Below are 27,064 nucleotides of genomic sequence, written 5' to 3' on the forward strand. Positions count from 1 at the left end.
ACAAAAATATAGTTCTGCCCCCCAAATAAAAAAATACTATTATCAAATCACTGATTATGACTATCTCCTGGATTTATGCAGATTAAAATTATGTGCAATTATATAGAATGAGATCTCGGTTCAGTTAGGTCCCTTAAGCAGATTTGTAATGTTAAACACTTGAGTAATCCCCATTCGGGACTACTCAGACATTTACTGAATGGGGAATAAACTGCATAAAGTACAATTAATTCAGCTGTAGTCTTACCTCCTTAACAATCAACAAACTTGCACAAAGAGATCTTATTTTGCATCATTGCCCTTTAATACAATGGACTGTGGAACATGATTAAAAAGAGGGATAAGTTCAGTTTCATGACAGTAAGCTCACTGTTCATGAACAAGTAAGAGGAAAAAAGAAAAAAATATTTTTTAGGAAAAAGATAATCCAGAAATGCAAGAACTGTAATCCAGAAGAACATTCAGAATTAAGGAATGCACTATATTCAAAAGCAAGTGAACATGGAATTGTTATGAAACCCGACACATTATTGGAAGAACCCTGTGTTTTCATCCTGGAACTGGGTTAATATGGTAGTTTTGTATGGGAAGAGAACAGAACACATTTAAAATTTAAGAAACTAGGTCTCCCTAAATCATAAAAATGACTGTTCAATTCTCAGCTATTTATTTTAACAAATTCTTTGGTCGTCCATCCTCCGCCACAAAGGCTGGAGGACACATGCAGCAATGAGACATCCTTCACAAACATATCAGTTACTGAACTAACAAATGACAAAATGACATAAATAAGCAAGCAAGCAAAGATGACTGTCATCACACCCTGATCCTCATGATGCCTAGTAGAGCTATCAGTAAAGTTTGTAGCCCATGTCTATGGGAATATTTCTTGCTGCAGTTGCAGAAATTCTTTCTTTCAGAAATTGCAGAAATTCTGCAATTTCTGAAAGAAAGAAGCCAGCAAAAAGAAGAAAAATGAAAAGGGACACTTCCAGGGCATGCAGTTAGAAGGGGAATTGAATTAAAAGTGAGGGAAACAAGGGGTAAGAGAGATGAAACACAGTATAACCCAAATCACCCACAGTATTTGGGTTAGCGTAAGCTTGCTACAGGGGCACCCAAAATCACACTGAATTTAAAGTAGAGGTCAACACACGTCTACAAAGATGGAGTTGTTGTTTTTATAGTCTGTTAAGCAATCTTTCTTTCACAGTTAACAAGAAGGAGGGAAGATGTATTTGAGAGGCTGGTCATTTTTATCTACAGTGGGAGCAAAGCTATCTCCTATCTGAAAAGCCACCAGTAACAAACATCAATTCAAAAGTCACATATTATAAATGCGGCTGGCCAGCAGTGAGCAGGTACTGCACAGGACTTCCCTCAATCACCAGCCTCTGGAAAAGGAGCGGACGTGCCCTTGCAGCCACGTTAAGCATTACAACAACCCAGGGGAAAGGAGAGACACAGAAAAGGCAGTGAAAAGGAAAGTAACCCTATGTGGGGTAAAGCAGCGTAGCTCATCCACAGAGCCGGCAAAAATCACGCAAAACTTGTTTCACACAAGTTTTTACCCCTATTGTATTGACGAAGTATGCAAAGTTAATGGAGTGGTGCAAATATTGTAGGGTATAGGCGAAAGTGTTGTGGAACTACATAGTAAGGCACCATTTCCATACATTTGTATCTTTTAGAGTACAGGCATTTTGAGACAAATCTTTTCTGGGGGTTGTGCTTGCATAATAACTGATGTACAACCTATCAGAAACCAATATGCGAAATACCGTTGCTGAATTTTGTATCACTTGTACAACTCATTATAATTTTCAATCATTTCAGTTCTCTCTATACATTGATAAACTGAAAGTTTAGGTCCCAAGCAAGCTTGCCACTGATGTGCCTTTTCAGTTTTCTTCACAGGGTAAATGAGTCCAGAAAAGTTGGTAGGAATGTACAGCTGAATTAAATAAAGCTGTATGAATTAATTTATTTATTCAATTAAATTCAGGCTGGTAGGCAATGATGTAAACTTTCTGAAGAGGTCTCAGGTATCAGCTTTAGCAAGATGGTAATAGGAGCCAATATACCACAAATGAAAAGCTGGAAATGATATATAATTTTCCCATGAAAACAAATGGCCCAAACTTTATTATATTTTAAATAATGACGTTCTTCTTTTGTTTCTACATATTATTTATGCACAAAGATACTAAAAGGAGAAATGGTTCAATTTGAAAAATGTTGATACTAGAATTAAGGTATTTTACAATTTGTGAAGACTGTGAAACACATCAAAAACAAAAGTAAAACGAAGCAGAATTTTCAAAAAAGACCTCAAAAATATTTCTAACACAAGTCAAAAAATGAAGCACCTGTCAGAAGTGCAAGCACCCGCACACCCACCCACCTACGCACACACTGAAGAGGGGGAGGGCAACAACAAAACTATGATGTTATTCTATAATACAAATTTGCAAGAAGACATAACATATGCTGGCACATCTGAGTTCAAATCGTATTCTTACCTGAAGTTCCTGGGTAGCAGATATAACAGATAGAAAAACAAATAGAAAGAATCTATGTAAAATTACTGTATTAAAGACATCATAGACAAACATTTGCCTAGAGTTGTAACTAATATTATCACAGTAACTTCAACTCTTCAGCCTATCTTTTAAGTTTGAAAATAACCATTACTTGCTTTCAAGTTTTTACGAAATTTCAAATGAGTACATCTTGTGGTCTGGGGATGATACAAGCATCACTGGCCTGTTTAAATCATAAGGGGTTTTTTGAAAGACTGTTTGTACTCTTGCTAGCTTAAGTTTTCTAACACTCTTTTATTCATGTTTATGAATATATCAAATTCAGACCTGATGTAAAGTATACCGTTTCAACTTGGTCATTAGAGAAGTAGCCTCTTACACCAGGTTTGAATTTGGTTAAAGTATGTATTTATTTAAAACAGTAGTGAGTCAGTCTGGACTAAACCTTGGCATGCAAGGTCTCAGATCCATGGCAATTTAAAAACTGTATTAAATAAAAGACTACATTTTTCGCTTTACTTCACATAAAACTAGAGAAGCTTAGTTTCTGTTCCACAACCGATTTAACACAATTAGTATATAGATTAATTTAGGCCTCAGTGCTGAAGTTAGCCACACATATAAAAAATCTTCGCAGGGTCACAGTCCATGAAGGTAAACTCATTTTCATAGGAATTGTTCTGCACAATTATAGATAATCTGTATATGGTTTTAACTGGTGAAGAGAAAGAAGAAATTCCTGAATTTCTCTGGACAAAAATTTATCCTGTGATATTTAGTCAAAATTACAATTCCGAGTCCTTGTAATATTTTGAAAGCATTTAAAACACAGAAATGATTGCAGCTGGTATACTTCTTGACAAACAACGTGGCATTGCTGTTTCATCATTTGTGTTGTTTGGAACATGAAAGGTCCTTCATAATATTTGGCTAATGTATTTTCAACCATTGTTGCCAACTACTTGCTTTTTTTTTTTTTTTTTTTTAGCAAAGCCATGGGCAGCTGTGAGCCAAAATTACTATATTTCGATACAGAGATTCCTGACTTGGAAAATGAGGACTCTGTGACATCTCTTTCCATTCCTTCATCCTTTCTCTTCATTGGAAAAAAAAATTAAATTCAGATGTACGTGAGTTCACACCTGAGGGGTCTCTACCTTAAAATTATTTTACTACTGTAATGCAACTTGGGAGAAAAAGGATTAATTCTTCTTGTACACGTGTTCTTCTCAGGACTAAGAGCAATGCCTGAGAGAATTCATGTTAAAGTTGAGTCCAGATTATAACAAGACAATTTATTAAACTGTTAGGTTTGCTGAACACCTGCACCTTAAGTACTTCAAAAGAGCTAATAATTTCTGAACTTTTAACTAGCAACAAAATTGTTAGACTTGTTTGGCAATGGATATTAATTTTTGGCTTTTCCCACCCAAATAGAAAGAAATACTCTAAGTTTTTTATAAGCAAAGTTAAAGGGTGTAGCCCCCCAAAATTCAGCAGTTCTTATACGTTTTTCCTTCAGCAGTTTCAGCTCAAGGTGAGCTGACAGGCTTCACCTGTCAAGACTTGATCTGGGCCCTCAGGGTTCTGTTAAGCTCCTGCCCTGAAATGATGAAATCACAGACATCTAAGTCGAAGGTACGTCTCTCTAAGTGTTACTGATTTCATCAGCAGTTGCAGGAGTAACAACAGCCCCAAGGCCTGAATTCATGTTTTGGAGGGTTTGGAACAATTTCATTTTATGGGTATTTAACCAGCAAATATATTTTTGTTAACAATTTAGACCTTTACAAATTGTATTTAAAGTAAATTCGCTTAAAAGTAAATTCACTGAAAAGGTACTAGAACAGAGGCTTTATCTTCCAGTAACAGTTTTGCAGTGTTTCCTAAAGTAGATTCAGAAAGGAAGGGTGTGGTAGCCTCTTACTGTTACGCTACTGAAATAAACACTAAGTGAGCATTATAAATAATCTGAACTCAAACCTAAGTTTATAGTTATACAGTTAAAGTTTCATGTTACAAAGAGTATAGTGTTTAGTAGAAAGAATATCAAACTGTTTTAACAAAAAAAAGCTGTTTCAGAAAAAACATACTGTACCTCCCCATCTTCCAGCTCAACATCTAGGAAATCAAAGTCCCTAAAGACTCTGAATTGTTGTTCACTGTTTGAATCATCCATGTTCTCCTGCTCCCTTGTTCCGTCTTCTGAAGACACCAAGCTCGTCTGGTGCTCAATCAGATCCAAATCACCACAGGAAGAAAAAATTACCTACAATTCAAAGGATTTCTCTTGTAACAAACTGTTCCCTCCGGTTGTTTCTTCCTAAAAGCTGTAATTGGTTATTCGGAAGACTGTATTTCCAGTACACACCTAATTCCTTCACTGAGTATTTTTAGAACACTCTTTATTATTTATGTTGGACAGGTGCCTTCAGATTAAACTTGTACAAAGAAACAACTTCATACTGCAGGAATACGTCCAAGAACATTACAGCTACCTCCTAATGGCTGCAGATAGATGTTGCCTGGATGTTCGTATACGGTTGTAGGAACGAAATTCAGAGAATTTAGCAAAGGAAATACTGCCAAGGGGATGAGATAGTAAGTTCATACAAAAAATGTCTAGTTAAAAATGATGTTCTAAAATATGTCAAGATTAGGAAACACAACAAGCTATAATTTTTCCTTTCCTACTAAAAATAATTGTATCTGCAATTTAGTTGCGAAAATGCAACAGTCCCTGTCTTGCAGAAATGAAGGACCTTTTCACCATAATACAAGTGACATACAACGTATTCAAAAACATTCAGAAATTTTCCTTTCTCTGTAGAAAATATTTAATAACTTTTTTAATAGCTTCCTATCCTGGATGATCTATTGCCCATTTCCTGGCAGCAGATAACATTAATTTTTAAAGAGTAACATTATAACTACTATCTAATGGAAAAATCAGACACTCCCCACTCAGTTTTATTTCTGTAATTTAATTTTTTACTTTATAAAGGCTCCAGATTGGTAATATCAAAGGTCATTACTCTCTACCCACTGAGATGGCATAACTAGAACCTACAGCATCACAGATCTCTCACAACAAAACCATATACAGCTCTGTAAGTAAATTGTCTTTAAGTGAGAGGGCCATTCACTCTCTGATCTATATGCTGAGAAATGCAGCACTGATCAGTACAAATGACAATGATAGTAATGTGACATTAAACTATGCAAATCAGGTCAGCAAGTCTGGGAAAACTTGACTTTTAAAGTTTAGGACAGAATGAAACAAAGAAATAGTCAATACAAGGCTACTTACTGAAGGGTTTTTACTCAGCCCAACTTCCTGACCACATAGGGAAAGGACATGCACCAGCTTTTCCTTTGTCCTTTTCTACAAAACAAGACATTTCTCAAATGAGCATTGTTTTAACCACTCATTCTCCTGGTGGCTAGAAACATACATTAACAATTTTTAATTAGGAGGAATCAACCAAAGAATTAGTCATTAAGTGCTCAAAGGGTTGCTTTCAGAGCAACTATGCATACAAGGAAACATAAAAATAGCTGTTAAAGATTTTGGTGTTTATTATTTTGATATTAGCCTATTGATTCTATCGAGCATAATAAGGAAACATTGGATCCTGTGCATCACTTCCAAAGGACAGTTCAGAAGCTTAAAAATAAAGCGCATGCATAGTTATTTTTTGCAGAATTAGGCCTGAGTCACTGCTATATAATCTGCTATATTAAAAAAAAAAAAAGAGCAATAAATAAATTTATTCTGCATGGTTTTATTTTAACTGTCAGGTAACCAAAATCAATAAGGCAATCAAACATCACTTTTAGGAAAATTGTTCCAAGGAATTCCTTTTTACCTGATTTCCGAAGAAAACAACACTTAGAAAGCTGCACATGCTGTCTATCTGCTCTCCTTGCTGGTATCTGAACCTACCTGCCATTCTTAGCTAAATCTGACCTAGAGTTAGAGGTCTTAAAGAGATGCATTTTCTGCAGGTTGATAGAAAACCACTGGCTGGAGAGGAGAGAGACATAACTCAGGCCATTTCTGAATCCAAGAAAGACATTCAGCACACACACTCAGTCAGATGCTGTGCTGCCACTGCCCCAGCCAGCCAGGAGCACTGCGTAGGGGACAGCAGGCACAAGCATTTAAGAACTTAGTGTGCGTTAATTCAGCTGCTCTGAGTGCAGCTTGTTAATGAATAATGGGCTATTTTTAAAAGAGGTTACCTGAGAGTATTGGGGTCTCTTCCAGCTCACAGGAACAAGGACATTGGAGTTAGATCCCGATGAGGTTGAAGAAGTGCTTCGGGTGACAGCCATTGCCCTGGGTTTACCATCTCGTCCGGAAGAACTTTGCAGCTCATCATACCGTCTCCCAATAATTGGAGTCTTAAACAGAGAGTAATTATTCACTAGTACTATGCTCCAGGATGAACTTATAATGGGACATATTACTTCTGCTGTAGAAAAAGATTACTCTGAAGATCATATACAGGGATAAAACAAGGAGTGCACCAAATTTTATGTCACTTGGTACGTCTCTTATTTGCCACTGTGAACATCGCAGTAACTACTGCCATACCTAGCAGCTAGTGTTTATGGTCAAGAATAACTAATACTCCAAGCAACTGTCAAACTAGTTTATAAGAAGCGGCAACCCCCCCCGAAAGCTTACGAAATTTACTTTAAATCCACATTTCTTGCACCTGTTTTTTAATGGGTTTTTCCTAAGAGTGCTGAGCACTCTGGCCCTGTTCCAACGCACAGCAAAATGCTTTCTTGGATTGATGACAGGATGCTCAGCATTTTCTAGAACTATACCTACATGAAACAACAACAAGAAACTCTCTATACAAATAGTACAAGATGCCTTTTTATATTCATATTTCCTTTTAACCCAAAGTTGCACTATTATCTATATTAAAAAGTCTATAATGCTGCAAAGTCATGCACGTTCATAACTATAAATAGAGTTGCCTATTAAAGTCAATAGGACCATTCAATTCTATAAAATTAAAAGGTGTACAGGGTTTGCAGGATAAACACTGCTTTAAGAGAATTCAGTCAGAAGTCAGAAAGTACCCCCTTAAAGGACATACTTCTATGTTTAACAGTTACAGTGAACATTGGCATCCAAGTGTAAAATGTTTGGAGGGGGATTTTATACATATAGTATATTTATATATTACAGTTGGCATAATTGCAACATAGCTTTTCCACCAGATAATCTTAAACACAACTAACAATTCCTTCTCCCCCAAAAATCTAACGAAAATCCAGAAAGAGTCTTCCAGCAAGGGTTATTAAATATGTAATTGTGGATTGAGAATAATTTAAGAGACTTTTGGTTCTCTAATTTTCCTTTCTTTCCCAGTTTTTCAGTTATCTTAAGGAGTTAAGATAGCTGTTTTGGGATTATCAAATGTTAGAAGTAAGGTTTTAAGTAGCAGAATCACAAATAGTACCTCTGAAATGTCAAAATGAAACTCTAAAGTCTTCCCTGGTAGCTCTTTGGAGGCACTGTTCCACACTCGATGTATTTCCATTTTTGAAAGATCACTGTGTTGATAGGATGGTAAAACTAAACTGGCAGAACGAGAAACCACCAACTTCAGGATATTCAAGGCTTCTCTCCAGTGAATGCTCTAGAAATAGGTATATTTAATCAGCAAATGGAAAGAAAGAGTCACACACATTCAAGATTATTTACATTTTACAGTCATATTTTTTGTAACTTAATAAATATGTAGAATTGAAATATTACTATTCTTTCTCTCTCTTGGCCACTGACAAGGTACACACTTGCAGAATAATTTCAACAGCAGAGACCAACGCTTGCCTAAGGTGTCATTGTTAGGGAACTGGCTTGCAACCTGGGAGACCTGAGTGCAAGGCCAACTTGGCAAGGCATTTAAAACCTCCTACCTGAATGCCTTAATCAGTCTGAATAAATATAAAGGCCATTGCAGAATTCCCATTTAACAGAAAAAGCTGACTTGACGCAGGCTCTTTACAGGTGTGAATTCCTAGTAGAAATATATATTTTCCACTTGTTGAGAATTAGGTACAGAAGTCTCTGAAGGTAAGTGCTTATGGCACATAGAATCATAGAATGGTTTAGGTTGGAAAGGACCTTGAAGGTCATCGAGTTCCAACCCCCCTGCCATAGGCAGGGACACCTCCCACTAGACCAGGTTGCCCAAGGCCACCTCCAGCCTGGCCTTGAACACCTCCAGGAATGGGGCCTCAACAACCTCTCTGGGCAACCTCTTCCGGTGCCTTACAACATTTAAAGTGAAAAACTTCTTCCTAATATTTAATCTGAACCTTCCCTCTTCCAGTTTAAAGCCATTCCCCTTCGTCCTATCACTACATGCCCTAGTAAAAAGTCCTTCCCCAGCTCTCCTGTAGGCCCCCTTTAGGTACGGGAAGGCCGCAATAAGATGTCCTCGGAGCCTTCTCTTCTCCAGGCTGAACAGCCCCAACTCTTTCAGCTTCTCCTCATAGGAGAAGTGCTCCAGCCCTTGGATCATCCTCATGGCTCTCCTCTGGACACGTTCCAGCAGGTCCATATCCTTCTTACACTGGGGACTCCAGACCTGGATGCAGTACTCCAGGTGGGGTCTCACCAGAGCAGAGTAGAGGGGCAGAATCACCTCCCTTGACCTGCTGGCCACACTTCTGCTGCAGCCCAGGATATGGTTGGCCTTCTGGGCTGCGATTGCACATTGCTGGGTCGTGTTGAGATTCTTGTCAATCAGCACACCCAGGTCCTTCTCCTCAGGGCTGCTCTCCAGCCATTCCCCGCTGAGCCTGTGTTTGTGCTTGGGATTGCCCCGACCCAGGTGGAGGACCTTGTACTTGGCCTTGTAGAACTGCATGAGGTTGGCTTGGACCCACCTCTGCAGCCTGTCCAGGTCCCTCTGGATGGCATCCCTCCCCTCCAGCGTGTCTACCTCGCCAAACAGCTTGATATCATCAGCAGACTTGCTGAGGGTGCACTCAACCCCACTGTCCATGTCGCCGACAAAGATGTTGAACATCTCCCTCATGCTAATAATTCATGCTGAGTGGTCAGGCTCAGCCTGGTATTAAGCTTGCTCCTGAGGTAGTGTAGCTGCAGCCTAACCCTTCCCACGCAGTGAACGCACAGCTGGGCATCCGGAGACATGCAGTCTATTAAGCATCAGGATGTTTATAAACTAGATACTACACTGGACAGTCACAGTCCTCCCCACTAATCTAGTCTCAAAATCTTATAAAGAAAATAAACTTATGATAGTAAATACTGCTAAGTTCCTATGTTAATATAAAGAAGATACAGTATTTACCTGTACATATTTTTCAATGGTTTTTAGCACTTCCATGTTAAACTGTTTCACAGGAATAGCTGACAGGTCCATATAACTAAGAAGACTGTAGATCATCTGTAAGAGGGACTGTTGCATACTAGGAAGTCCCTTTTCTAGTAGCTGTGAAAAAAGTGAAAATAACGAAGTTTTGAGACATTTCTTTTAATGGAAAAAGCTACTAGTTTCATGAATACCATTTGTACTGTTAATCTCTCTTCACTCACTGATTTTGCAATGCTGTTTTACAATCAATTTACAAGTCATGATGATAAAAGTGTGAAACAAAAAAGAGCTTTAAGTTGGGAGCCAAATGCTGGCCTGTTTTGGTAATGAAACATACATTTTATATATGACTGCTCTAACTTATCCAGAAAACACACCCAGCAGTTGAGTAAACTGGTATGTAAAATTTACACTGTAATTGGGGAAGCACATCCAATAAAAACAGGGGAGTATCTTTTAATGTCTACCTTTGCTGAAAGTGAGAAAAAAGAAAACATGCCAAAGAAACAAAACTACTACTATTCAGACATCAATATATATTTATCCAAATATACTTCACTGCCAGTGTTCACTGGCTGTAACTGCCAAGGAAACATTTTCTGTTAAGGAGGAGATGGAATCCCTGGGCTCTCTTAGCGTAGAGGCTAATACAAAGAAGGACTTGATCTAAATCCCGAAATTTTGGAACACCTGAGTGTAGATCCCGGAATACCACAATGAACCTTGGAAATGCAACTGTGCTCATATATATACATGACAGTAACTCAAGAGGTGTATGGACAGCCATGCTATGTTTGCACATGTGTGTGAAATATCTCAGCTGAAAATTTCCTGGAAGGTAGCACGTTCTTTCATTCGTGACAGGTACTGTCCCACCCCACAATTTTCAGAGGCAATCAAATGTTATTGCTGGAGGTTACCAGAGGCTCAAGACTAGACCCTATCCTTCCGTTCACACTGACAAATAAGTTCTTCTAACATTGGTTACTAGAGATACCAGGATCTAGAAAACAATTACTTACAAAAACCTCTATGCTGCCTCATGTCTTCCATCAGAGAAAAAATTCAACTGTTATCCAGGTGGAGTCTAGTAATTTTTTGGAGGCCCTCGCTAGCCTGAATGACAAGGCTCCTCCTTTTATTGAAAGAGAACACTTCAAGCCAGCCAAAATGGAATGATCAAGTAGGATACACATCTATCTCAGCCCACTAAATATCTTCCAATTTCTTTTATCAGTAAAAGTGTGTAGTAATTAGTGATTTATGAAACAAAGTAGGCAAAATCCATTAACAGCACAATAGATGGAACTCACTATGCTTTCTCTATTCCTCTACAAAAAGACAGCAAGAATTTTTAAATTGAAGATACTATGTGGTAACCTGCTTCAGCCCATGGATACCTTTACTGAGAGGTAAAATAAATGTGCTTAGTAATTCTTCAAAACAGGATTATAGATTTTTTCTTGCATTCCATTAGTATCTTGCAATGGAAGGTTTGATTTCTTACTTGTAAATAGTTTATGTGATCCAGCACATCAGCTGGTATACCATTTTGGTGTAGGAATAAAGGATTAGAAGAAACTATCTGGATGACAGAAAGAATTTTTTTTGTTTTCTGACAGAGGCTACTGCATCCGATAATCACTTTTGTGATAGGAAAAGGAAATCTTGGGGAATAATGGGAATTTTGTCTCTAGTGCTAGTTAGAAAGCTGTTCTAGGAACTTTATCTCTGGAAGCTTCTAATTTTCATTCCAGTTTGTATAAATTTGTTGTCAACAGAATCCTTTGATTTAAATAGCTCTGGGCCCTTAAGCCCTAAACATTTGTGGACTGTGCCAGTTTTCACTTGTTCAGATGAGTATACGTGGTGGTTGAGAAACCAAGTGTGTACTTAAATACATCATGAATTTGTAACAAGAAAGAGTATTTCAGTTTAAAACCCCAGCAATTTAAAAATGTATATAGTACAATAAGAATCCTTTTGCTGCCAGAAGTAACAAAAATAGCAGCAAGGTGGAGTTGTGGTAACACCATCATTTAGATCGGTGAGTTCCAGGACAGAGAGTTTCCACTGTATTTGTAGGAAGAACTCATAACTGTTCTCAGACTTTTTTTTTTTTTTTTTTTTTTTTTTTTGACTCTGGTTCATATGATCTGTTTTGAAGAATTGTGGATTCCTCTCTTGCTAGCGTATGGTAACTATCTGGGTCTTACCTGGGTTAAGGGATCCACATGCCATTAGCAACGTGTCCCCTTCCTGAAGCGGCAACTAACCTAGAACTAGATGGAGAGCAGAGCCTGCTCCTACAAGGGCTGCCTGGGCTGGCTGCTGCTGGTTGATGCAGCTGCTGGGGTCCTACTGCAGGAGACAGTTCCCTTTGCCCCTCCAAATCAGGCAGCAGGTGAGAAGAGATGCCCAGCTCTTAGGCTGTGTTGGTCAGTCAAACAAACATTTTCCGTGTCCACTGAGGAAATAAAGATGGCATTTCACAAGCCGTGACTGATAGACAAGCTGTTAGTGGGATAATGCCTGATCTAGGACATGCTTCCCCTTGCAACACAGATGTTTTAATGTCTAGTGATTTCTTGGTTTTGAACAGGATATGAATGCTCATGGTTCTATCACAAGTAATCCTCTACCTAACAGGGAGGAGGAGGAAACATCTACCATGAGCACATTACTATGCACTATGTGGTTTCTTGTTCCTTTTTCTGTATTAATAGCATTAGCTACTCAGGTCCAAGCATGACCCTGGACTTCATGAATCACCAGTTTAGCATGTGACCTATGTCAATTCATATATGCTTCTAGAATGATTGTGCTCTCAGGGTACAAGGTTGACTTTTAAAAATTAATATGCAAAAATCTAACATGAAATCAAAGTAAACTTTCAGTAGTGTGTTTGTATGCTGATTTTTGGTAGTGGAGGTTCAAAGTTCTACTGCACTATTAAATAGTGATTTTTCCTCATCTGTAGACTAAGATGCCCAAGTATTTTTCTGGAAGAAATGATCATTTTTCACGGATAGAGCTGTAATATGTAAAACTGAGTAAGGAGCACTGCTTGCCACTGTAAGGTTTGGATAAGAACACAGCTGAAATGTCTTATTTTATGCCAGGATCATACCTGTAGCTGACAAGCAATTACTTGCCATCAAATAGGTTAAATGCAATTTTTTATCTGAATGGCAATAATTGAAGGTTTTACTTTCTGCTGAGAGCATTTGTTCTCATAGTCTTACCTTGTGGTAGAAAGTCCCAATCTGAAGGTATACCTGTGTGTTTGGAGTGGTCACTGTTGCAACACAGATTTCCTTTGTTATTCTTAAGCATTGCATGTCTCACAATTTCCCTCAGGCCCAAGCACTGGGGATGGAGCCAGGATTGTGAAAGACAGAGGCTCTGTAACCAATGGCTACATCATTCAACTGCAGATTGCCCAGTTCGGCTGTTAACCCATGTGGCTTTACCTATTGACAGTATATCCCACAGCTGGTTTATAGAAGACAGGAGCACATTGTTTATCCTGGTCTGGGGATTAACTAAGAAGAAAAGGGAAAACATACTCTGAATGCTGGAAAAAATCTTTTTCACGGCCACAGCAGGCCAAACAAGATGATTTCTTGTCTCTTGCTCCTCCTCCAGACTGGCAGCTACCCTATGCCCATACAAATATTCCCCAGACATGACTCAACAGAGCTGCAGTCAACGTAAATCTACTCTGTCATCCTTCGATGATGGTGCTATGTGAGGAATGTGCCTTAATTATAGTCAAAATCCTGCTTGACTTGCTCTTAATATAGTAGCATGGTGCCAATCTACAGCGAGGGGGAAGTGCAAAGAAAGAGTCTCCAGATGTATGTTTAAACCCATTTTGAGGGGAGCAAAACCACGTGCAATGGCCTTTGTGGAGGTGCTGCAGCACTAGGAACTGTACATAGGGCACTGAAGGGAAAACACAGGGGCAAATGCTTTCCTAAGGTTGGGAAGGCAAAGGAGAAAGTTTAAACCTCAATCTTTACAGCATTTGCTTATTAGGAACACAAGTTTCTACTGTGAAGGAGACACTTGACTCTGGAGGATTCAGTCATGTTTGAAGAGCTAATAGTTCTTCAGAGTCTTTGAGTTTAAAAACAGACTGAAAAACCTCAAGGTGCTGTTTTAGTCTCCTACAGGAGGGTCATGGCTTTCACCATTAGTTAAGATCTGATATGACTGTTTACTTAGAGCCTCCATGTGCAAACAAGGTGAGGAATTGCAGCTTGAGGTAGCAGGGCCAAGTTTCCCCTGAAGACCTGAGTGTGGGAGCACAGCTTGGCCTCTCAGCCTCTTGAAAATCTGTGGATAGCCAGTGTCAGAGATGCCTGCGGAGCTTCTGTAGATCCTTTCAGAGAAGAGAGAATGAATCTGCTCCAAAAAACAAAGCTGCTCTAAAGAAGCTAGTGGGTTTATGTCATGAATACAGAACTGCCTTCTCCTTGGATGAGAGGGGAGACTGAAGGCATCTCACTACAGCATAGAAGTGAAGGGATAAATCTGAGAACTCCACAAGAAAATGGTGTTCTGATACTGATCTGACACAGGAGGCAGAAGATCAAGAGACCTTAAGCTAAAGAGCAGAACTGAGCCTTGGATAGCCAGTAAGAACACTGCATCAGCTCTATACTCCGTGCGTGAGAAATGCTAGTAGTAAGCGAGCACAGTGGAAAACCCAGGCAGTAAGATGATCCCATTCTAATATGATTCTAACATGATGATCCTATTCTAATATGCATTAGAGGAATGCGTAGAAATATGTATCAAGAACGATATCCTTATACAGCAGACGATATCTTATTTACGCTGCTAAACTCCTTCTGGAATTAGGCCTTCTCTTATTTTCCTCAATGGGATTTAAATAAATGTTGTCCAGTTTCTTTCTTTAACAGTGGAAAATCTGGCCACCTGATGAGTGAAGCTGCTTTAAGATGCATCAGCCCTGCAGACCTTTGGTGGCTTTGGTTTTAGTGTTCAATATTGATTTCTTATAGTAATTCCCTTTCTTTCTGCTAATTTCAGCTTTTAACTCTTAATTATAAATAACAGCTACAGAGAGCCCCCAGTAATCTCCAGGCAGACTTCAGCTCTTTGGGTTGCTAGGCAAAAGAAGAGTTAAAACAGTAAAAAATCTTTGAAAACTTACCTCAGCCAAATATGTAACCATACTCAAAGTAATATCAGCAAATGCTTCATGAAGGTAGCGGCAAACCACATTTACCCAGGTAGCACAGTCCCTTGTATAGCTGTGTGTTTTATAAAGGGTCATGACATGTGCAAGATTTGATAGTTTGGGGTTCTTCTCCTCCAAACAAACCTAATTAAACAGAAATGTCAAAACACATTAAGAACAAGGCATCTGCATTTACAGGGTTTGAGGATGTACAAAACAGTGAATAACTCTGATACCTGAGCAATCCTTTCGGCTATATCTTTACAAAACTGGTTTGGGCTGTCAAAATGCTGAATTAAATGGGGCAGGAGACACAAAACATTCAGTGGAAATCCTAGAACAGGAAAATACAGAACAAAATGTGTATTTTGGACAGCAAGAGCCACAGTCATCTTCAATTAGCTGTAAACTCCCACAGAATCTGTCAAGTTGTTCACGCCATTGGCCATGCCACATTTGTCTTAAAGGGGTCTTAATTTGAAAATCTAGTATATCACTTGGGCAACAGTACTCTTTTAAAGCACGAACCTATTTCTGCAAACACTACTACACAAACAGGTATTTACAGGCCAATATATCTCACAAAATTATATATTTTATTCCTGTTAGAGTGTATGTTTATCTTTTTCACTTAATGGGCTTATTGACAGTCTTAACTGGTGTCATTTTCACTCCTGCAGCTAGAACACAGCTAAAACAATACTCAGTTAATGAGTATTGATAAATGAAAAACCGTTTTGGTCAGGCTGCCAGGCACAGCTTCCATTGTTTTATACTGTTCAAGTTAATAATAATAATGAATCAAAATTCTGATAGAACTGGTCAGATGAGACTACTCAAATGGTGTTTTTGAAGTTAGGAGATGGATCCTGTGCCAAGTGCCAGCTGCTGTCATTAGTGCAAGGGCTTTGTCTGGAGTGGGGTTTCAGCTCTTCTGTACCAACTCACAGCTCAAGGTAGTTGATAAACTAATTGGGAGCTGTAACAAAAGCTGCTTCAGTTCAGGTGGGAGCTCAGGGCTCAGAAGTCAAGAGATTGTCTCTGGACACAACCTGTTTTTTGAAAATAATCTGATCTATGAAAATACCTTGCTCACCATTAATTCCCTCTTGTTCTACACAATTAAACAAGTTGCCCAAGCTAAGAGTGTAATTTCCCTAGGCTTCCTCTATACTCACTGAAAAGAAAAAGATACCTCCAGATGGTACCGTCACAGCCCATGTGAGAATTGCCCAACCAAAGTCCAGAACACAGGCACCACACAGGTGCTTCAGACATGGGCAGGTTGTTAATGGCATTCATCCTTTTCCTCTGTGTCTAAGCTCGTTATGACTTGGTTGTGAAGCCTGCACAATTGTCTAAATATCTGTGTTTCTGACTGAAACAGAGGAGTAAATATCTGGAACAATACAGAAACTCTCTTCAAGAAATATAATTAAGAAGAGGTCACAAGCTCAACTAAATAATTGGGAATTTCAAAATGTTACCTTATTTCCTTATAACCCAGGCCTCTCTCCTCACTCACTAATGTGCTATTGTAATTTATCTAAAAAGTGTACAAGAGTTTTCAATGTTTATATTACTAGGAAAAATCCCATGAAGCACTAATTTAAAATTAAATAATTTGCAATATTCTGAAAATAATTCAGTGGAAAACCTAGCCAAAATAGGTTCTGGAATTTTCACGGTATCTCCTTACATATGTTTACTTTGTCAGCACTCAGAAACTATATATACTGCTAAGCATTAGAAATGAAATATGAAATAATACATGACTGCTTTCCTCCAAAACCTTGTTGTGCAACAGATTAACTTTTCAGAAACATGCTACGTTGTTATGAAATTTCCAAGAAGCCCACCCAACTCAAACCCACCCAACTTATGCTATATTAGAAGAGAAAGAAAAAATGCCGTTTTTGGTTTTGTGCCAATAGCCTAATTCTGTCATCAAATGCCAAAGCAATGGAAACTGAAAGAGAAGAGCATATATTGGTTTTACCTATAGCTTGAGAGGAATCCACCATGGATATTCGAGACACTGGTGTCAGCAGACTAAAGAGCTGTAGTGTGAGATCAGTGGTAGTAAGGGAGGTGAATCCTTTCAAAAGCAGCTGCTGAAGCCCTGAGAAGTCTGCCCACTTCAGCTGCCCTTGCAACTTCTCTAACTTCTCCCTGTTTTCAGCTTTATCTAGTGGCAAATGAGCCAGAAGTTTATTCAGTAACCGCAATGCCATTAGATACTCAAACTCAAAATCTGATTCCATCAAAGCCACAGCAACCCAGAAGATGGTGGCCAGTAGGTTGGTTGGATTGTTAATATGGGATGGGTCAGTGAGACTGTCCTTTAGAGAAGATGAACTTCTGGTTTTAGAGGACAGGCCTTGTTGGGTGCACGCCTGAATTCTGTCTAGTGTAGCGCTGCGCGGTGGGTCCGAAGACTTGTCCACATCTCCAAACTTCTTGGGTACAGAGAAGCTCCGCTGGTGCCTGCTTCGTTCAGCAGTGGCTGTGTTACTGCTTGCAGGATTCACATTCAGCTGTCCTGTGCTCTTCCGGTTTGCAGTCAGTTTGGTGCTTGATGTTAAATCTGGTGAAGATGAACTGAACCCAAAATATATAACATACATTGCAATGTGTGAATACACAGCTTGAAACCAGTACATATTGGATGCAGGTTAAGTATTTATCAAACTGTAAATAAATATTTAAATAGGAAAAGTAAAAGGGCTGTCTATTGCAGCCTGTCTTTTTTTTTGCTTGTTTTTGAGAAATACCCACAGACATGACTGAGTGATGTTCACGTGGCACTGCACCAAACCAGAGCAGGGTAGCCTACAGTCTAGAGAGGTAAGAATGACATGGGGACAGGAGATACAGAGCTGTGAAATGACTCATGGAAACGCCCGTATAATGGGGCAGTGGTAGAACCGAAAACAATTTTGGTCTTTGGAATGCCCTCATCAGTGGAGTAAACCCCAAACTTGGCACAGCTGGCAGGTGAACTGCACAATGGTTTACTCGCTAATGTGAGAACTGTGGGCAGAAAAAACAGTGTATCTTAAGCAGAACCACAAATATGCCACATTATCCTCAAGAAACCTGTCATGTGGCTGCCCAGGTTCTTGCTAGTACAGGTCCTTCAGAAACCTTGTCATTGCATCCTCCCCTGCCTGTATCCTCAGATCTCTTCAAGATGGTTTACAGAGAGCAGAGGTCTTTCAATTTCAGTGACTGATGCCTCCTCATGGACTACCATGTGATGATCTAGACAATCCCTATCAATTATCGGTACAGACAAACATGCTGTGTTGATACATGTAAGGGAGGTTTGTTCTGGAGAGCAGCTGACTCTCTGTCCCATTCCTACCTCATATACTATGAGTCCCTACTGCCTATAATATTTGAAGAGGATCTTATGGAATCAATAGTGTCAGGGTAAAGAATATTGCCTCCCACTGCTTTCTGGAGTGTTTTTTATTTTCTGCTTCATCTTGCTTTTTCCTGAAATGTGCACTAAAGAAAAGTAAATACCTCTTAGTTTAGAAAGAAGAAGCTGTATTTCCCCACCTCTGCCCTGACACGAGGCAATACCTGTGTTCTGCCATTGCAGTATAACACATAGCATCCTGCCTACTAGCTTCAGAAATGATCGCTCTTGTATTTTTGTTCTGCATGTAAAGCATGGTAATAGTTGTAAAAAAATTTCCCTATTCTGTTCTTGCTATTAGGAGTTAGATAGACATTGATCTCCCTCGGTACTGTCAACAGCTGTGTTACGGAAGGAGCCTGCAATTTCCCTCCATGTACAAAGGACTACTTTAAGGCCAAGGGTTTCACAAAGATGGTGCACATGTTTGACAAAATCCATGGGTTATGTACACACCAGACAAAATTCTCCCTAGTTTTATTGAGAACAAACCATGATCATTACTTCTTGGGGAATACTTCACCTGAGAATGACAGGTTGTATGAAACCAATATTACAAAAAACCATATTTCTTCCCAGATATGTTTTCAAGTGTATGGTACAAAGGTGCAAAAAAGACAGTATTTTTAAAGGATGTTAAAGTAAGTTATAACCAAGTGGCAGCAAGTCAGAATTTACAATGCATTGTAAAGTTCCATTAGTTGTATCACCATTATTTCAACTATTGCAAAATTTGGCTGAGATGTGCTCTTAGTCTAGGACTCTGAAGGTTACAAATGAGTTCAGTCTTATCAAAATTATTTTATGCTGTCAGACTGCAGAACTGCACACTTAATATCATAAGACATTGAAAAAAAAGATAGAGGTAGGAGAACAGACTCTTACCGTGATAACACCGTCAAAAGATCACTGTTCTTCAAACAGTCAGACAGATTATCCACAGCAGCTTCCAAAGTAAGTAGTGCCTCCATTACATACCCCTATCAATGCACGAGGTTAACCATTTCAACAAAGACATTCAAAATAGTGAACATTTAAAAATCTTCAGTTCATAAAAGGAAAAGGCACCTACTGAAAACCTATCATTTCTCTTGAAAAAAGAACAACATTCACATCAATGCCGCTGCCCTGAACATTAAAGTGTCGCTACGGATGCGTTTTATTTTCTGCCTCTGAATGATCTATGAAGGTATGCAAGAAGGGCACATATCTCATCAGGGGATTGGTAATGGCATAGAGAACCTCTGACTTACAGGTCATTGATTTAAATTCTGCACAAGCATTTGTGACAGAATATTACTGTCATCTTGTGGCAGTTTCATTACTGAAGTAAAATATGGAGGTGATGTCAGGCTATTTCTTATTAAGAGCTAGTAGTTCTCTTAATTAAATCTTGAACTTCACAATAAATAGTCTCTGATGGTAACATTTCAGTCTGCTTAGCTAAACCAAGGGAACATCATAGTTCACTAAGAGAGGATTGGATCAAATTAGGTCAGTGTAAGTTTTGTATTGTTACGGATGGTGAGGATTTCTTTATTCCAAAAGATGTTAACATTTGAGAAATGAGGTGGTATCTACTTCATGTTGTCAGATAACATCAGCAGATAGGATAATGGGCTCCTGAAGCACGAATTAATAATGTGAAAAGGTAAAACATGGTCACCACAAAGATTCTGAGTGACAATTACTAAATGTTTTCTAGTTGTACTCTTTAGAACCATATTGTAACAGCCTGACGAAGGCTTTAATAAGGTACATATGGATTCAGTAAACTCAGAGGTATACGCTAAATTAACAGTACTAAGAAGCATTATGTACACATGCATACCTGAATCTCATCTCCATGCTCTCCAATAACTTCCACCAATCTTGACAGGAGGTCAGACAACGCATGCGCAGAAAGGGGCTGCTTTAGGGCCCTGAATATCTGGAAAGAGCGACCTGCGTAATGTCTTGAAGAGCTTGAAAGAGCTGTTTGTAAAGCAACTTCACTCAGATGCTGCTCCAAATGAAAACCTAAGCAAAAGAATAGTATGTCAATTTTATTTTTTTTTTAATGACAGACTTTCCTGTGGGTCATAAAGAGGCTGAACCAGCTCTGTAGGGAGGTTATGCACTGTAGTATATCCTGCAAACCCTGTGAGAAACGGAGATGCAGAAATGTCTGTGCTTGTGAGAAGTTCCCACTGCTTACATTTATTTCACAAAGAATGTAAGAAAATAAACTGCAAACCCAAAATACTGATTCTGCAAACGTTTGTCAGCAAAACCCTGAAATTCTTGATCTGATTTGACACTATCTCCCATGACATCCTCATTAGGAAGCTGAGGAAGTATGGGCTAGATGAGGTGACAGTGAGGTGGATTGAGAGTTGGCTGCGGGACAGAACTCAGAGGGTTGTGATCAGCGGCACAGAGTCTAGTTGGAGGCCTGTAACCAGTGGTGTCCCCCAGGGGTCAATACTTGGTCCAATTTTGTTTAATATATTCATTAATGACCTGGATGAGGGGACAGAGTGTATCCTCAGCAAGTTTGCTGATGATACCAAACTGGGTGGGGTGGCTGACACCCCAGAGGGCTGTGCTGCCATCCAGCGTGACCTGGACAGGCTGGAGAGCTGGGCAGAGAAGAACCTAATGAGGTTCAACAAAAGCAAGTGCAAGGTCCTGCACCTGGGGAGGAAGAATGCCAGGCACCAGTACAGGTTAGGGGCAGACCTGCTGGGAAGTAGCTCGGAGGAGAAGGATCTGGGGGTTGTGGTAGACAGTAAATTATCCATGGCCCAGCAATGTGGCCTTGTTGCCAAAAAGGCCAATGGAATCCTGGGCTGCATAGGGAAGAGTGTGGCCAGTAGGTCGAGGGAGGTCATTCTCCCCCTCTACTCTGCACTGGTGAGGCCACAACTGGAATACTGTGTCCAGTTCTGGGCTCCCCAGTTCAAGAGGGACAGGGAACTGCTGGAGTGAGTCCAGCGAAGGGCAACTAAGATGATTAAGGGCTTGGAGCATCTCCCTTATGAGGAAAGGCTGAGAGAGCTGGGACTCTTTAGCCTGGAGAAGAGAAGGCTGAGGGGAGACCTTATTATGGCGTACAAGTATCTAAAGGGTGGGTTGAAGGAGGATGGAGCCAGGCTCTTTTCAATGGTTCCCAGTGACAGGACGAGGGGTAACGGGCACAAGTTAGAACACAGGAAGTTCCGTTCAAATACACGGAAAAACTTCTTTACGGTGAGGGTGACAGAGCACTGGCACAGGCTGCCCAGGGAGGTTGTGGAGTCCCCTTCCCTGGAGATTTTCAAGACCCGCCTGGATGCAGTCCTGAGTAATGTGCTCTGGGCAATCCTGCTTTGGCAGGGGAGTTGGACTAGATGATCTCTAGAGGTCCCTTCCAACTCTGATAATTCTGTGATTCTGTGATTTAATTTTTTTTACAATTCCTGGACAAACTTTCAAGACATACACTATTCTTGCTGGCAGCAACACAGTAGTTTCCAAACACTCCCAAACCTAAAGCCAAGCTGAATTAGGAGTCTTTCTATTAGCTTCAGAAGGCTTTGGATAAGATCTTAAATATAAATACTGATGCTGCATTCTGCTTTGATCTTGGAAGATACTTAATTAGTGACTGTGTTGGTTTTCAAATCCAATCAGTACACTTCCTAAACTCTAAAAAAAAAAAAAATAAATTAAACCTAAACTTTCACTGCCAGAAGAAATTTAACAAAGTACATTTACTCAGTAACTGTGATGCATTTTACCAACAGGAAATAGCAGAGCTTTTATCTGGTAGAATCAATCAAAAGGCTTTCTACCGACAGCTTTGAAGAAATGTTCAATTTAACTTTCAGCCACAGTCTAATTTAACATGATTTTTTAAAGGAATTCCTTTAATATGTTATACATCCTTGTTAAGACATATGATATGTTGTGCTTCTGCATAAGCAGACCTACTAAGTCACAGGATAAACACTCAGTGTGACCTTGAGGGAATATGCTTTTAGGTATGAAAGGAAAAAAATTTACTACCTGACTTGGAATCTTTAAATACAGATACAACATGACGCAGAAAATTAGTAAGCTGTTCAGCGCTCTTGGTGTTCTGATTTTTGGGTGTGATATCTTCATGGCACCAAAGTGGACCAAATGCCCTTAAAGAAATACATAACAAAGTGCAAAATTTCTTTCCGTTATCTGAAATAAATGTAATCAGTTAAAATATATAAACTGTAAAGGCAATTAGATATTTCCAGGGCCATAGCCTGGAAAACATGCAACTAAACAGAATTTATGAGCAAAATACAAGTAAATAAATATTCCTACACTGTATTTTACAAAACTTCTCTTTTAAAATGTAAGTTATACCATTTAGAGAGCAGCATAACCAAACCCCTTTTTTTTAATTCAACATTGTGCCCTAGGGTCTGCTGGCTGTAGTTAGTAGTTAATATTAGTTTCACCGTGGCTTTCACTGTGCCCTGTACACTTCCTATCTAATTTTATAATAATACAAATGTCTTCTTCCATTCATTGTTCATTGTTGCATAATACTATTTGTCAATTAAAGGTTTTATTCCTGTCAGGCAAGATTTTTTTCAGTTCTTCCCGACACCATAGTGCTTCTAAGTACCTACCCACTTCTATAAGTATCAATAAAAGAGGAATGTGAGTCTGCAATTACTATAAAAGATCGGTCATTTTCCTTTGAGTCTTTTAAGCTGCTACAGATAATTGTAATGAAGACGTGAAAGTATGCGTTTCGAGTACAAACGTGTCCTCTACATATCTCCATTACCTGGTTGTCAGAAACTCAATTAATTTGTTTGCTTTCTCATCTGTTTCAGCAGCAGTGTCCATGTCCTCAACCTCTTGTGTAATCTGTGGGAGATTTCCACTGCTACCTCCCAGACTGATACTGGAGGAGGTGGAGCTGGAGCTCAAGCCGGAGTCTGGCACCGGAGACGACTGGTATTCCCGCAGAAAGTCAAAGCCACCTGCCAGCAGAAAGGGAGGAGATAAAGACGGAATGCACTGTTAGGGGAGCATTACAGATTAAAGCATCGGCCAAGCAGCTCTTTTCAGAGTCAGCAGCAGAAGCCTTCTACTGGGAAACACAGGGAAAACCTGAAGAACACAACAACCCTCAAATGCCGATGGGAGTGGAAATGGCATTCTGTTTCCAATATAAAATGAAAAATACCAAAGTCAAGATATTTTTTTTTTTACTGCATGAGGGTTACAGTACTTGAAAAAGAAATGTTTCATGGCATTTTACAATCAAAACTATGTCTTTCTGCAAAGTGAATGTTGAAGTTAACTAAGTGCATGCAATGTTCAGCTCACTTCTCTGGGCTAGTCTGATGAAGGAAGAAAGCTCTGCAGGGTGGAATTTCTAGGGCAATCATGTTGTCCTAATTTTACAAATGTAATGGAAACAGAGACACAAATATTTAAGCCTTCTGTTCAACGCCTTTAGGAACTGTAAACACTGGACTACCCATACTAAATATTTTCAGCATTAAGGTTAAACATCTGAGTAAGAGTTCTGCTAGATCAAAAGCTTGCCACACAACTTCAGAGCTGGAATTAGAAACTAAGACCTGTTTTCTTCAGGTTAGACTGCTAGTCATCTTATGCTGTATCTACAACAGAAAAAATGGCCTCGCGAGAAGACTGGGAGCAGGAGGGGTCTCTCCACTGCCAAAATCCATTGCAAGCTAGGAGGCTCTTAATTTAGTTGCCTGACATTATGTGGAATGAACCTGAGCTGAAGTATTTTCAATTAGGATTCTTTGATATAGCTACTCACCCACACTCTCAATCTTTATATTAGCTGATAAATAAAGAATCCAAATACAAAGTTTTGATAACTTCTTGGACTTAAGAGGCCCAGACACAGGGTACCAATTATGTTTTTCAGAGACAGGAATGAAATGTTTTTCATTTCGGCAGAAAAGCAGCAATGTAACTTTAATGTAAGAATCTTATTCTGTATTTAATAATTCATGGACATGCATTGGAAAAGAGATCTACACAACTCAAAATGGGAAATTCACGTGTGAGGTAATTTTGTACAGACTTGGACAAATGAAACCTAAAGAAGCCACATTAATTCATTGATCTGAAACACAAATCCCTTCTTCTCATTACTTTAAAATATTTTTTGTATCTCATAAAAAAATAATAATCAGTTATCAAGTAGTATTCTTTATAAAGTCAAACTATTTATTACTTTTGGTTATATTCCTACAGAACCACAGAAATGCCACTCATTTGATTATCTCTCCTTTTCATTTCTCACTGCACGGTAATGTTCCTCACTCTCTCCCAGACAACTAATCCTACCTCCGTAACTCTACACTGGTTCTGTGGTTCTTTCAAATCTCAAGAGTATGATCGCTTTTAGTATTACATGAAAACAGTAAATCTAGCTAGCTGCTTTCTACAAACTGTTCCCAACCAACCCCTTAAAACCAGGCAAATTGCTAAAAGTTACCAGAATACCCCTTTCAGCAGAGGTCTGAAGTAAACCTCCTAATGCAGAAACAGATTCCAGGACAGAAATGAAGTGTATCTGTGATATAAAGGAGGATGTATATCATGTGAAATTTATCTTAATAATGGAAAATCTGAGCTGCATATTCTTGCTGCTCTTCCTGTGTTGGAATTATTTATTCATTTCTTTTGAAGGTTGAGGAGTGATTGCCCTCGTTTAAAGCAGTCCTGGCTCCCTGAAGGGGAAGTTAGGAAGGTATTAGCCATATTAATGTTTAAAATTCTACATTATATATTTTGTGTTACATCAGACAGCTTTCTCACTATCATGAAAAGTTATCTAATAATAATTTGGGTGCATCTCTAGGGTAGATCACACAGAATTAATATCAATGGGAACTATTCATACTTGCCACTTTACCTCTTTAATTTATCAAAACTGTTATATTTTAGGAAAGTAACCTTGACATCCTACTTTCAAAAACCTCAGAGTATAATTCAATGTTCTTTTCTTCTTTTGCTTTATTACCTGTATAAAGATATTCAGGTAAGTATCCTGGTTGTACTGTCAGAGTCTTGGTCTCATTCATCTCTCTGGTCTGAAGAAGCACTGATGCAATGGCTTGATAGTTGCTATTGCAAGATAATGCAATCAAAAGGTGAAGCAGTAACTTTTTACTGTGTTCAAAGACCTCAGGGCGGTAATGGTCAAGACCTAAAAGAAGAGATTACAGCAATCACTGAACATGAAGTAATAATAAACAAGTTCACATTCCAGAAATAGCAAAAATTCCAAGGCAGTTCATGGCAACAGTACAAACAAACAAAAGATGCAGAATTTCCGGACACAGTTACTAGTTACAGTTACTTCGAATCATAGAATGGTTTAGGTTGATATATGTGTATATTTAGTTTCCAGGCTGAGGTCCCATACAGGAGGTACAAAACAATGTGTGGCAATAAAACTTTATGCACTCTGTCTCACCGCAGTGTTAATTTGACAGAGCTGGAAAAACTCTAAAGATGAGAAATTCTTGGTGGTGGTTCTAATTACACTGCACTAGCTCAGGGTGCAGAACTGAATCTGAAGGTCTAGCACTGAAAGACTCTGATTTGGTTAGCACTACTGCTGTTTATAAGATTTTAACAAAACCTGCATAAATCACAAATTGCAAATATAAAGGCAACAGATGGTTGTAAAATAAACTGTACTCTATGGCAGCAATCTTTTTTCAATTCTCTTTCAGTATCTTCCAGGATATTTACAAATACTTTCTGAAAAAATCAGTTGTTTTCTTCTTCATCTCCTCTCTTCTCAGGATACATTCCTCTTTAAAAAGCGGCTTTGTCTTTACTTGAAGTGGCAGCAGCCAACAGGTCTTTCAGGTAAGGTGTTTTCTCATATACTCCAGTCACACTGGTTCTTCTCTGGCCTGCAAAAATGGAGCTGCTCATACCACCTCTGTCTGACCAATGTCTTTGGCTCCTATGGGCAAATTTTTGGAAGCCCTGTGAGCCTTGGTCTTCCTCATCTGCCCATAGCCTGTTCCAAAAGACCTACAGCCAACCTGCCCACATCTTTTTCAGCTTCTTCAGGTTTCTGCTCCTATTCTCCTTTCTCCGTTTCTTTCCACCTGCCAGGATGTAATGAACCATCCTACCCTCTTCTAACATACACTGAAGAGGACATAGAAAGTTCTTTCACTTTAAAAGTAAATTCTATATTGGCAGCACTTGGTGACTGAAATCCTGTTAAATCCTACGGCTGTATGAAAGTATTGGCACAGATATGCTAACTATGAAGAGAGAAGGACAGTCCAGTCTTTGTGCTTGTCCAGTGTTGGGCCCTTCTTTAACTTGGAAGAGTTCCCAAGAGGGTAAATTTCTCTGGTGTGGACACATTTCTATGGGAAAGGAGTCTAGCTGCTCAACTCATTTCACACTGGTAGCAAAAGAGTTTTTAAACAGCAGTTATTTTCATGCACTATTGAGACAGGCAGGTTCACACCAGCAG

The 27,064-nt window shown here is 39.1% G+C and overlaps 1 protein-coding gene across 2 annotated transcripts in view; it reads right to left on the reverse strand.

Moving 5' to 3' along the window:
- FRY (FRY microtubule binding protein) overlaps nt 1–27,064 on the reverse strand; it is a 192,352-nt gene that overhangs the window by 31,202 nt on the left and 134,086 nt on the right. Inside the window, exons 39-51 of one of the 2 annotated variants that reach the window (XM_082498322.1) lie at nt 25,580–25,765; nt 23,351–23,549; nt 22,585–22,706; nt 20,387–20,574; nt 19,441–19,535; nt 17,128–17,729; nt 15,365–15,462; nt 15,102–15,272; nt 9,893–10,033; nt 8,027–8,206; nt 6,789–6,950; nt 5,854–5,928; nt 4,642–4,812 (exon numbers count right to left, since the gene is read on the reverse strand). In XM_082498322.1, the coding sequence (XP_082354448.1) occupies nt 4,642–4,812; nt 5,854–5,928; nt 6,789–6,950; nt 8,027–8,206; nt 9,893–10,033; nt 15,102–15,272; nt 15,365–15,462; nt 17,128–17,729; nt 19,441–19,535; nt 20,387–20,574; nt 22,585–22,706; nt 23,351–23,549; nt 25,580–25,765 (2,390 nt within the window). Of the gene's footprint in view, nt 1–4,632; nt 4,813–5,853; nt 5,929–6,788; nt 6,951–8,026; nt 8,207–9,892; nt 10,034–15,101; nt 15,273–15,364; nt 15,463–17,127; nt 17,730–19,440; nt 19,536–20,386; nt 20,575–22,584; nt 22,707–23,350; nt 23,550–25,579; nt 25,766–27,064 lie in introns of both variants that reach the window. The other variant, XM_082498323.1, reaches the window with a different exon arrangement.

Source organism: Vanellus vanellus (genome assembly GCF_965231255.1).
Source record: "Vanellus vanellus genome assembly, chromosome: 1".
NCBI lineage: Eukaryota > Metazoa > Chordata > Aves > Charadriiformes > Charadriidae > Vanellus > Vanellus vanellus.